At 45.5% G+C, this 13,596-nt stretch overlaps 1 protein-coding gene across 1 annotated transcript in view; it reads right to left on the reverse strand.

The window, feature by feature from the left end:
* The window catches only part of LOC147629662 (BTB/POZ domain-containing protein At1g30440-like), a 32,470-nt gene extending 19,086 nt beyond the window's left edge, over positions 1-13,384 (reverse strand). Inside the window, exon 1 of the mRNA XM_086811166.1 lies at positions 13,058-13,384. Coding sequence (XP_086667292.1) covers positions 13,058-13,116 — 59 coding nt within the window. The 5' untranslated portion in view covers positions 13,117-13,384. The remainder of the gene's footprint in view (positions 1-13,057) is intronic.
* Between the last annotated feature and the right edge of the window lie 212 nt (positions 13,385-13,596).

Below are 13,596 nucleotides of genomic sequence, written 5' to 3' on the forward strand. Positions count from 1 at the left end.
ACGATGGTTGGTACAGCAGGTAAGCAAGTACAAATGCTGGCATAGTAGGTACAATGACTAGTACAGCAAGTACAATGGCTGGTACAGCCGGTACGATGGCTGATACAGCCAATACGATGGCTGGTACAGCAAGTACAAATGCTGGTGCAACAAGTACAATGGCTAGAAATCATAATAAATGATTAAATACCCTTGCCTTCAGTATTTCTTCGCGATGAAAGCCTCCAAAACAGTCCCCAACAGCCGGTATTCTTCATGGGCAGCCTTCAAGAGAGAGAGAAAGAGAGTAGCCATCATTAGGGCAGCCTGTAACAGTGGTAGAGGCTAGTGTGCAACAAGAGAGCCTTCATTAATGAAGAGAGAGGGCTCCAATTTATAGATTTGGGCCTCCCATGAGCTAAAATGGCAAGAGAAGGTTACGATGACAAGTGGAGAGCCACACAATAGCTGAAGTGACAAGTGTGAGGCCACTTGTCTCACTTTGATCCTTTTTCTAACAAGTGTCAGGCCACTTGTCTCACTTTGGTCCACTTTCTTGCCACATGTCCCAATCTAAGAGATGGGTCCTTCCATAATCTTTACCTCTAAAAATATCCCAACTGGTAGACATTCTGTCATAGGCACTTTGCCAACTCTTGGTATCTGCTCAATTCCAGATGTAATGACGCGACCAGAATTTCCATGGAGTCGGGCCAAAAATAGCAACTCTCCTAAATTTTAGGAGTGTGGTCCTTTGTATTCTAGGATAATCCCCCATTCCCAAAGCTTGTACTTTCCAAATATTTAGACATCCTGGAGTCCACTAGACCCCTTTCATACTGGGAAATGTCCACGCTGGTGACATCCTCCCCAACTTCTTAAAAGTTGTCCGCAACTTTTATATTCAAGATATAATCATGTCCCATCGATTGGGCGAGACAAGACAGTCTCAAAAATCCAGTATAACTGAAGAATCAATTTCCCAAAGAAATGGGCAAGACTAAATAAGTCTCCATAATACCAATATCAAAATCATGTCCCAAGATAAATGGGTGAGACAAATCAGTCCCATAAGTCCAGATATCATAATCCATGTCCCAAGTAAATGGGCGAGACAAAACAGTCCCATAAGTCCAGATATCATAATCCATGTCCCAAGTAAATGGGCGAGACAAAATAAGTCTCCTGCCAACAAGACATCGGTCCACATGACCCTTGGCATAGACATAAGTCCCGTCATGTCCACTTTACCACTTGCACTCCGTGTTGGTACTCAAACCACACACTTTGGATGAGAGGTGGGCTCAAGTAACAAGATAAAACAATCACTCACAGGCATAGATAACCTGGTGTTCCATAAGCATTTCTGCTACACATAGTTTATAGGCATTTCGGCCACCAACTCACACTACCCTCTCAAGTGCCCATGTTCCCTTCCATCTGCTCTCTATTGTTCCACCGACACATGGTAGAAATAATCTTCAAGAGAGCACGTAAGACAAGAGAACACTACACAGGGTATGTTGTGCTTGTCACTACCCTTTGAAGTACCCATGTTCCCTTCCATCTGCTCTCTATTGTTCCACCCTCACATGGTAGAAACAATCTTCAAGAGAGCACGTAGGACAAGAGAACACTACACAAGGTAAGTGAACCATGAGTTCCATAAGTCCAATGCATCCCAAATAAAGGGATACCAAAAAGAATAATCCATCCCAGTAAAAGGGAGCCATAAACATAATCCATAAACTTGAGGATGGATCCAAATTCCTAGAAAAGAAGTCCAAGAATCCATAGACCTGTATACCATAATCCTTGTATACCATAACTCTTACCACATACTCCGTGCTAACCACACACCTTGGAGTAGAGGTGGACTTTATCCACAAAAGCATCATATCCATGAGATAACCAAAGATTTCTTCTCTATAAACTCGGACAGATTCGTCCATAGAAATTGCTTGTGAAGCCCAATATCTATATAAATCTCGTCCAAGAAAGAAACCTTCATAGATATATTCCATCCCAATAAAGGGAGCCATGAAAAGAATTCATCCCATTAAAGGGAGCCATAAACAATGTTTCCCTGAAACCATCTCAAAGCAAACAACAACACCTTTCTCCTTGCATAGCTATACAAGGGTTAGTGAACATCATTAACACCTCATAGCAAAAGCACTAACTTTGCAAACTCAAAGTATACTTAGCTTTTCTTTGCCAGGTTGGTCATGAAGCCAGAAGAAATATCTCGTCACCATATCCTTAAGATATCCTAAGATATATCTCCATATAGCTTGCCTGTAAGCTTGATAATATAATCCACAATATCCATATGGAAAGAGTGCTAAACGTGTGCACATAAAGCCAACTCCATACTTCCAAGATAAATTTTGTGAATTCATAAATCCTTAGACCAAGCTATCTATTGCTCATGCTCTTGCTTCATAGGCTCTGAAGTGGCTGGCCATGCTTAATAGCAATGATGGTAAGTGTGGTCCCCACTCGAGATCTTTTCTCTTCCTTATTGATAGAAGAAAGCCTCCGCTTCCAAGAAAGCCTATGCTCTGATACCCATGTAACTCGCAGCGGGTGCCCGGGGGACTAGGGCCTTTGACACACTTCTTGATACCATCAATGCATATTAAAACATTTAAAAGCTGGACAAGACATCCACAAATGCTGAAAATGGAGCTTGCACACGTGACACCACATAGAGGCCGGAATGGGCCGAACCCCCCCCTTGGAGTATTTTATTACCCAAGGAGAATAATATCATGTACAAGCTTTGAGGGCCTTACTCTCCCCACGGGAGATGCCGGATTATCCCTATAAAATGCCATAACACAGCCCAACACAAGGCAACCAAGCCGGAACATAGGCTGTAGAAATGCCGAGCCAACAATATAATCCATATACCTCTGTGTGGGTACTGATTCTTTCCCAAAAACCACGGGTCTTCATGCAATAGAGCTGGTACAGCAAGTACAACTCTTCATTCAGTCGGTACAACAGGTACAATGGCTGGTACAGCAAGTACAATGGCTGGTACAGTCGGTACGGTGGCTGGTACAGCAAGTATAGCAAGTACAAATGCTGGTATAGCAAGTACAATGACTAGTACAGCAGGTACAATGGCTGGTACAGCCGGTATGGTGGCTGATACAGCCAGTACGATGGCTGGTACAGCAGGTACAGTAACTACAAATGCTGGTGCAACAAGTACAATGGCTAGAAATCATAATAAATGATTAAATACCCTTGCCTTCAGTATTTCTTCGCGATGAAAGCCTCCAAAACAGTCCCCAACAGCCGGTATTCTTCATGGGCAGCCTTCAAGAGAGAGAGAAAGAGAGTAGCCATCATTAGGGCAGCCTGTAACAGTGGTAGAGGCTAGTGTGCAACAAGAGAGCCTTCATTAATGAAGAGAGAGGGCTCCAATTTATAGATTTGGGCCTCCCATGAGCTAAAATGGCAAGAGAAGGTTACGATGACAAGTGGAGAGCCACACAATAGCTGAAGTGACAAGTGTGAGGCCACTTGTCTCACTTTGATCCTTTTTCTAACAAGTGTCAGGCCACTTGTCTCACTTTGGTCCACTTTCTTGCCACATGTCCCAATCTAAGAGATGGGTCCTTCCATAATCTTTACCTCTAAAAATATCTCAACTGGTAGACATTCTGTCATAGGCACTTTCCCAACTCTTGGTATCTGCTCAATTCCAGATGTAATGACGTGAACAGAATTTCCATCGAAGTCGGGCCAAAAATAGCAACTCTCCTAAATTTTAGGAGTGTGGTCCTTTGTATTCTAGGATAATCCCCCATTCCCAAAGCTTGTACTTTCCAAATATTTAGACATCCTGGAGTCCACTAGACCCCTTTCATACTGGGAAATGTCCAGGCTGGTGACAGGAGCATTTGCCGGGGCCTAGCTCCCCTAAGCGGCTTCAGGAGAGTCACCAGATAGCCCATGGATTGAGAGTCAATTGCTTGCCGCCCATACAGAGCTCAGATCCAGAGGGCAGAGTACAGATACTATGCCAAAGCCTCCTTTTGGACACAGGTAGCAGACAAGGTCACTGGGGGTTTCTTTGAGATTGCACGCCCACACAGGCTCAAAGATGGTATCCACAAGTTGCGAGGCTAGATGGATTCATTGTTACAGACCCCCCCATGTGAGAGTCATTGCCATAGATTTCTTCCGCTCTATTCTCACCAGTGCCCCCATATCTTCACAGGTGTTGGATGCGCGTGAGTGGGTTTTGGTGACATATGAGAGAGCTGTGCGGCAGCAAACTAGTGTGCTAAGGAGATGGTCAACTTGCAGATTCTGAGAGGGAGATGATGCACCAACATCAAAACGTGGCACAACAAAAGGTGCTGGATGCACGTGAGTGGGTTTTGGTGACAAATGAGAGAGCTGTGCGGCAGCAAACTAGTGTGCTAAGGAGATGGTCAACTTGCAGATTCTGAGAGGGAGATGATGCGCCAACATCAAAACGTGAGAGAGAAGAGGATATAGGTCGTAGGAGAAGTTGGTGGGCTTGGAGGTGGAAGGGATCCAACCTCCAGGTGCCACGTGGCACAAACCCCCCCCTCCCCCCCCCCCTCCCCTCAAACTCAGATGGCACCTCTTTTAAGAGAGGTGTGTTTACATGGATAAGGGTGCCCACAGGTTGGGGTTGCCCACACAAAGGGCCTCCGACATTGGCCAGTGGCCGGTGCCCGACTTAATGAACATGAACAGTAAAGGTTATAAAACCTTTACAATAAAGAACAAAGGTTTAGATTATTACTTACCACCTGTTCACATGCCACAAACCATGTCAGAATACAAGGCATTTGCACGGTTCACGGGTGGGCATCCCCTACCCGAGAACTCCACACATTGCAGCAGACAGTCACACGAAAACAAATCACGCAAAAACAGTTTTAAGGAGATGGTCAACTTGCAGATTCTGAGAGGGAGATGATGCGCCAACATCAAAACGTGAGAGAGAAGAGGATAGAGGTCGTAGGAGAAGTTGGTGGGCTTGGAGGTGGAAGGGATCCAACCTCCAGGTGCCACGTGGCACAACCCCCGCCCTCCCCCCTCCTCCCCTCAAACTCAGATGGCACCTCGTTTACATGGATAAGGGTGCCCACAGGTTGGGGTTGCCCACACAAAGGGCCTCCGACATTGGCCAGTGGCCGGTGCCTGACTTAATGAACATGAACAGTAAAGGTTATAAAACCTTTACAATAAAGAACAAAGGTTTAGATTATTACTTACCACCTGTTCACATGCCACAAACCATGTCAGAATACAAGGCATTCGCACGGTTCACGGGTGGGCATCCCCTACCCAAGAACTCTACACATTGCAGCAGACAGTCACACGAAAACAAATCACGCAAAAACAGTTTTAAGCAGGCACAAGTGCGTGCATATGCATTATGTAATGGATATATCTCCCATTCTTGGAACCTGTAAATAGCAAGTCTTCCTAAACACGGAACTAGCTCAATAGGAAGCCTAAACTAGGATCCCTCACAGTGGGTTCCACGTCCTGGCCACACTACATGTGACTGCACGAGGGCCTAGCCAGCGCGGGGCCGCCGCGGCCAGGGGGGGGGGGGGGGGGGGGGGGGGGAGATTTTATGACCACAAAAGGACTATCAGTAATACAGGCTTGTGAGTACTGTGGTGATCTCCAGATGGTCTCACCAGATTCCCAGATTCCCAAGTACAAAAGTTTATGAAAACAATGAAAGCAGGTCCACAAGGATCTTTCACCACCAAACTACCATGCAAGAGATCCCATGTAAAAGGCATATCCGAAACAAGAGAAACTGAACTCTCCCTCTACATAAGATCCTCGTTCTCCTCAAGCACTATCCATAGGCCTGCCTATGCCTTGAGCAACTTCTTGTCAGCAAGGCAACCAACTTCAGCTACCAAGCCTCTCTGTGCCTTGGGCAATCTCCTCTTCAGCCCAGATAGCTTGGTTCTCCAAAGCCTTATGTCACGAACATATCCGTGCCTTGAGCAATCTCCTCTGCAACCCAGATAGCTGGTTCTTTAAAGCTTCAATGGCAAGATCAATCTCCAAGCGTCTTCAACAAAGCTTCAAAGATTTCCCAAGGTCTTCAAGTCGTCCTTCAAGAGTCTTAAATCAATGTAGACAGCTTCTACACCCCAGCCAACGCATGGATCGGCTTCTCCAATCAAAGTGGCAGCTTTCAGATGTGTAGATGGCTGTTAGTACAGCCCTAATCTGACCGTGCAGTAGTATGGAACAAAAAGGACAGCTTGCACTGCAGTCAGCCCCACCAAGTACAGCTGTACAGTAGTATGGGAGTGCCATACAGCTGTCAGTTACAGCAAAACAGGCCGTACAGATCTGGTGAAGGAGAGTCGTGCAGCGTATTAGCGGCACCTACAGCTGTCGGATATAGCAGAACAGGCTGTACAACTTACTGAAGAAGGAAAGCAAATTGAACAATAGGCTTCTGTTGGTTCAGATGCTGGACGAACAGTTTTTGCGGGTGAAGGAGAAAGAAAGAAAGAAAATCAAGTTAAATTAACACCTGCAAATGTCATGTGCAAGACATGTGCATGCCCATTCCAGGAACTATTCTCTGATAGGCAGCAGGAAAAACACAGATTTTGGGCATTAGCCAGGCTTGATGGTGTGCAGGAGAACCCCAGGGAGGAACAGGAACCTATCGGCTGCAGCTACAGAGCTGGCCAACACAGTCTTCAAGTCAGTTCAGACTGATGCTGGCTGACAGCAGGTCGGCCAGGTCTCATGCACCAAGAAGAGCTATAAAAGGGGCTTTGCCAAGTTCTTAGAATTCAGTCACTCCTCTAGGGAGTAGAATTATTGGATAGAGGACTCTATAAGTCAAGAACCTTTTGATGAGGGGCAGCCTATGGCTTGCCAAGATGTCACCTTTTTTTGTACTATATGAATATACTGAAACTCAGCTCTCTCTCTCTTCTCTCCTTCTCTCTTGCTTGCGTTTTGCATGAAGTTGTTCCAAGATGGTGTTTAGGGCTGAAAGCTAGTGATCATCAGTAGATTACTGGGGCACTTTTTACTTCAGTTAGTGGAGGTTTTTTCCCCCAGTTTAGCTTAGTTTCACTTATAAGCAGTTTATAGGTGTTTTGGTCCACCCGGCACATTTTATGGCCGGACATGTGAACACATCTATCTGTTTAGGTCACTTATTATGTGGCTATTGTACTTCACATTTTGATCAACTGAATACACTGAAGTCGTGTTCTCTCTCTGTTGCTCTCCACGCTTGTTTGCAGCATCTCCAAACCCTAACCCTAACACTCCATTGGCCTTCATTTGGTATCAGAGCCAAGTAGGCCTGCCTTTGCCCAGCCAGTACACAGTCGCCTTCAGTTTCAGTACAACCCGTACATCATTGCCCTGCCCGTACACACACTGTAAGCGCCGCCTTCAGCAGGTACAACACAGCGTGCAGCTTCAGTACCAGTTCGCAGCCGTCAGCAGGTGTACTGCAGCTTTCCGTACCAGGTACCTATTCGCCGTCAGTACCTGCTGCTCCGTACATCTGTGCCTGCTCCGTACCTGTCAGCGCCGACTGCATCTTGTCAACGCCGACCGCACCTGTCAGCGCCCGTAGCTGCTCCGTACATCTGTACCTGCTCCGTACAGTCAGCGCCGACTGTACCTATCAACGCCGACTGCATCTGTCAGCGCCGCACGTCAACTGGCCTCGTACTGCACTGGTCGACTGTATTCAGTCGACTACTTCTGTACCCGTACTGTACCTGCCTGCAGTGTACCTACAGTGTACCCGTACTGTACCTGCCTGCAGTGTACCTTCACAGTACCTGCACAGTATCTGCCTGCAGTCGCCTTCAGTTCTGTAAAGTACAAGTCGACTGTACCTGCATAGTACGGTCAACTGTACGTGTTCTTTTGGTGGACTGTACCTGCATATGTACCACAACCTGCTCAGTCAACTTGTGGTAAGCATTACAAATTTTGTTTTTTGGGCAATACTATTTTCTCTGTGAAAATCTACAAGCACTACAGGCAGACTTTCTAGCAAAGAACTCTACAAGTTTTTTGCACAGTTTTGGGTGCAGTAAATTTGGATATTTTTGGGGCATTTTGGCATTGTGTACGCCATTTGCTGCTCTACTCAGTCATTGGTGCATTGAGCTGCACATTCAGAGGATTGAGAGTGCAGGCATATTTGGGTGAACTGTATTCAGTGGAGTACAGTTGTTTTCAGGGTTCTTGCTATTGGGTTTTTTCACAGGTACAACATTGTGCGTAGGCATAATGGCAAATCAACAGCAGAGTGATGTATTCACGTATTTGTCTAAGGAAGACAAATCGGACGGCACGAACTACTCCTTGTGGAGTTTTATGCTGAAAAATGTGCTTGTGGCAAAAGGTCTTTGGGATTTTGTTAGTGGTGATGAACCACGTCCAGGTCCATTGGCTCCAGAGACTCCTCCCCAAGGGGGTGCTCGTGGACGAGAACAACAGGTACAGGCTCCAGGGCAGCCATTGCCCTCTCAAAGAACAAATGCTCAAAAGACATGGGATGCCAGGGATGCACAAGCTTTGTCACTCATTGCATTGTCAGTACAGAGGTCTATTATACCTCATATTCGTTCAGCTGGCTCTTCACAGAATGCATGGGTGACTTTGGAGCATATGTATGCTGCTCGTAATGAGGCTAGGATCTCATTTTTGAAAAGAGAGCTGGAAAATCAGAAAATGAATGAAGGAGATGATATGTCTAGCCACTTAAACAAGCTGCAGGATTTGAGAGAGCAACTCATCAATGTGGATGAGATTATTCCTGAGACACAGCTTGTGTCCACCATCTTGCACTCTTTGCCAAGATCTTACTTGGCTTTTCATACCTCTTTGAACCTCAGCATGAGGAATGCTGTTGAACCCCTTCGTTGCTCCCTTGCTACAAGAAGAGCAAATGAGAAAGAATATGAATATGAACACATGCTGAACAAGCATTTACTACAGGTCAAAAGGGGAAAGGAAAAACTCAGCCAAAGAGTTCAAATCAGAATTCAGGTGATGGTGGTTCTTCTCAGGATACCAAGAAAGGTGATGGACAGCCCAAGAAGAAGGGAAAATGTCATTACTGTAAGAAGCCAGGTCACTACATCACTGAATGTAGAAAGAGGATTGCCAAAGAGAAGGCAAAGGAAGCTGGGATGTCTGTAATGACGCTTCTAAAGCTCATTTGCTCCTACATCCCGTATGTGGACACTTAGGTGTGTCATTGCATTGGCTGCACATCGTGGTTGGGTTGTTCACCAGTTGGACATAAAGACTGCATTCCTACATGGGGACCTCGAGGAGGAAGTTTATGTATATTAGCCCATGGGTTTTGCAGAACATGATCATGAGGGGAAAGTATGCAGGCTGAAAAAGGCCTTGTATGGTTTGAAACAAGCTCCACGAGCTTGGTATGCAAAAATAGATGCTTTCCTACTCACTCAGGGATTTGTGAACACTCCATCAGAAGCCACTCTGTATGTAAAGAAAGAAGAGACAGATCTGCTGGTCATCAGTCTTTATGTGGATGATCTCTTGCTCATGGGATCAAATGATGACAAAATTGCAGCTTTTAAAGAGATACTGCAACAGACATTTGACATGTCTGACTTAGGGCTTGTACACTACTATTTGGGCATACAGTTTGTGCAGGATAACAGAGGCATTGGGTTGTTGCAATCACAGTATGTTGCTAAACTTCTGGAGAAGTTTAAATTTCAGGATTGCAAGCCTATTAGTACTCCTATGGAGCCTGGGATGAAACTGTCACTACAAGATGACAGTATTTCCTTTGATGCCACTACATATGCTCAGGCTGTTGGGTGCCTTATTTACTTGTGTAATACAAGGCCAGATATTCAGTATGCAGTCTCTCAGTTGAGCAGATTCATGCACAGCCCGCGGTTGTCACATTGGCAAGCTGTGAAGCGTGTATTCCGTTATTTGCAGGGTACCTTGTCTCTTGGATTGCTTTATCCTGAGGGGGGTGACATGCAGTTATATGCTTACAGTGATTCAGATTGGGCTGGTGATTTTGATACCAAACATTCCACTAGTGGAAATTGTTTCTTTCTTGGCTCTTCATGCATTTCTTGGCTAAGCAAGAAACAGACCACAGTGGCCACTTCGTCTTGTGAGGCAGAGTACAGAGCAGCCTACACTACTACTGTTGAGTGTGTTTGGCTGCGTCGTCTCATGACTGATATGGATATTTCAGTGGAGGAGCCTACACCTATCTATACTGATAGTCAGAGTGCCATTGCTGTGGCGAGGAATCCTGTGTTTCATGCTCGCACGAAACACATTGAGATTCACTATCATTTTGTTCGGGAGAGACTCCAGGCAGGAGATATCAGTCTGATCTACTGTCCTACAGATCAGAATGTGGCAGCAGACATCTTCACCAAGGCATTACCACGTCTGAAATTCGAAGCATTCCGCACTGCTTTGAATTTGTTTCCTTTTGGTGAATGATGTACAGTGATCACATATCACTCCAGGGGGGGTTTGTTGGGTTTTATGCTGTGTATGCACCCAGAGGAGTGCTAGTGATCATCAGTAGATTACTGGGGCACTTTTTACTTCAGTTAGTGGAGGTTTTTTCCCCCAGTTTAGCTTAGTTTCACTTATAAGCAGTTTATAGGTGTTTTGGTCCACCCGGCACATTTTATGGCCGGACATGTGAACACATCTCTTTAGGTCACTTATTATGTGGCTATTGTACTTCACATTTTGATCAACTGAATACACTGAAGTCGTGTTCTCTCTCTGTTGCTCTCCACGCCTGTTTGCAGCATCTCCAAACCCTAACCCTAACACTCCATTGGCCTTCACTTTAAGCATGAGAGCTTCAAAGATATGGAGCCATAGTCTGAGTCGGATGACGACGACCCTCCACCTCTGCCTCCGTCTACGCCGATGCATGATGCATATGTAGATGATCTAGCTGACATCTTAGCACCTATTTGATATCACCTAGGATGTAACACGCGGAAGCTCTGGGAGTCTTCTTTCAGCCCTAAACACCATCTAGAACATGCTGATGCAAAAACGCAGACAGAAGGGAGAGTAGAGACAGAGAGAGAGCTGGAAATTCAGTATATTTCATATAGTACAAAAAGGTACTCTAGTCTACAGCCCTAGGCTGCCTTGCTAAAAAGGTGAACATCACCCAAAACAGTCCCTAACTTGGACCCATTCCTTAAAGGAATGAATGATTACAATTTACAACAATGAGCATGTGCCTCCTTTTATAGCCCTTTGGACTCCTTGGAGTGCTGGCCGATCAGCAGTCGGCCAGCCGACTCGTTATATAAATCATAAAATGCTGCGCCTACAGCTGCCTTGCCATGTCATGATGCTCCTTTAGCCGCCTTGGTCTCTAGTACAGCCGACGCCTCCTATAAGCAGCCGACAGTACCCCTTCATGCAGCCGACAGCATCTTGGTCCTCCTCCAAGTCCAAACTTGCCACCTCAGCACCTTATGCTCCATCTTCTGGTTCTACTGCTCTTTTTCTGGTTGCCCCTTCTGAACTAGCTCCAGAGAATGTCCATGGCATTTTATGCACATGACATAGGACTTCAAATTTCTTTGTTCCTAGCTATCTAGTTTTCACTATGTTGTTGTACATTGTACAAGCTATTGTACTTGTAGCTTTCTATGTATGAACAAGGTCATTGTGATTGAGTTTGCTATCAAAATGTTGTCTCTTTGTCTACTTTCAATTGTACATTTGTCTCTTTTTTGTCTACTTTGAATTGTATACTTGTCTACTCATGTATATTAATAAGATGACGTAGCGTTCCGGATCCTATTCCGGATTTCAAGGGGTCCCGTTCTCATTCCAGATTGGCCCCTCGTTCCCATATCCGTTCCGATTCCCTGTTGACTCTAGCTAAAACATATGAAACCTGCTTGCAACAATTCTTGGAGCTGGTGGTCAGTGATAAGAGACACAAGACCTACCTTTGAGTATGGAGCCACTCTGGACAGGTTGTCAGAGACTCAAAAAAATGCCCCACGAATCTACAGACTCAACCTCAGCAGAAGTGGAGCTCAGAGAAACTAAAAAGCACCGGAAGTGCACACAGATTTGTGTTAATTTAAAATGGGCGCGATAATCCCTTCGTGCCCGCAAAATTGAGCTATTTCAAGACAAGTGTGTGGAGCTCACGAATTTTCGTTTTGAGGTGTTTACTTTGTTATTTTAAAAGAGGGTGCGCAAGCATCAAGGAGGCAGTAAAGCTCAAAGAGATCCCTTTGAAAGGGCAGGAAGAACACCCTTTTTGTATAGAGTCAGAATCCAAAGCATCAATGAGGCCAAAAAACTTGAATCCCTGACCCAAAAATGAAAAACTCCTCTGCTCTTTGATGCTCAGACTCGCCCTATCCTCCTCTTAGGCATAAATGAAGCTCCCAAAAGCATATCAGAGTGATCGGCCTTACATCCCTCAAAGACTTATAAGCTGACTGGCCTCACTTCCCTCTTTACACTTCTGAACCCATATTGTAGTGACAAGCCCCATTCCCTTGAAGGCTGAAGCTGAAGCTCTTCGGTCCTAAACCCCCATACAGTGACTTGCTGGACTGGACAGATGGCCCTGATTCAATTGGCTCCCCTTCAAACTCCCAACCCGACAGTGAATCGCCTGTTTCTGTCTGGGGGTAGGGACTGAACGGAGGGCAAGCTATCTGGCAAGTGATTTCGTTCCCCTCAAAAATCCCAACCCAACAGCTCTCTAAACAAAGGAAGGAAGCTCACAAACAGCATAGAAAGAAGGCAAAGCGTTTTACAGAAATAAAACATTGACAATGAGGTAATGTGCTAATGTGACCGGCCGGCATAACTATATTGCCATTAAGCTCTGCCCATTGTGCAACAGGCATGCCATTAAGCTTGCTGCCCAATATGCAAAAAGTATACAATGCACTACAGAAAAGCAAAGACAGAAGATCTCATGGGACCCTCTATCGTCTAAATTTGATCAAAATGCAATGTAAACCACCATGGAATCACTCACCATGCTTGCCCTTTGCGTTGAAATCCATCAGGCTTGGAGCCCAGCTTGAGGCAGGCCATGTCCTACGCGCAAACTCAGCAGTGCTTCCCTCTGCAGGAAACAGAAGACAAACTGGTACGCAGAGTCTGCACTTTAGGGTTCCAGCCAACGGGCAGGGTGAGGCGCCATGGAAGCAGGGTGAGAGACAAAAGGGAGGGGGAGGGAGGGAGAGAGAAAGGGAGACGACACAGGGGTAAAACTATAACTACAGCTTTACAAAAATCATACACAGCTGACCCACGGAAACCGGGAGAACACAAGAAGAGAGAAAAGAAGAAAGGGGGGGGGACAAAATGCAAAAAATAATAATAAATGAACAAATAGCAAAATCAATTAAATAATTAAATTTGCAAATTCTTTGGACAAAATTAAAACAAAAGGCCACTAACCCTCCTTTAAAAACACTTTTTGAAACGTCAGTTATGGGGCCACTTGTCCCTTGGGGGACATCTGATAGGGGCCACTTTAGAACACAGTCCCCCCCAACAACATTGCTACAA

Source organism: Cibotium barometz, chromosome 17, assembly GCF_041138505.1.
Source record: "Cibotium barometz isolate CiBa-2024 chromosome 17, ASM4113850v1, whole genome shotgun sequence".
NCBI classification, from domain to species: Eukaryota; Viridiplantae; Streptophyta; class Polypodiopsida; order Cyatheales; family Cibotiaceae; genus Cibotium; species Cibotium barometz.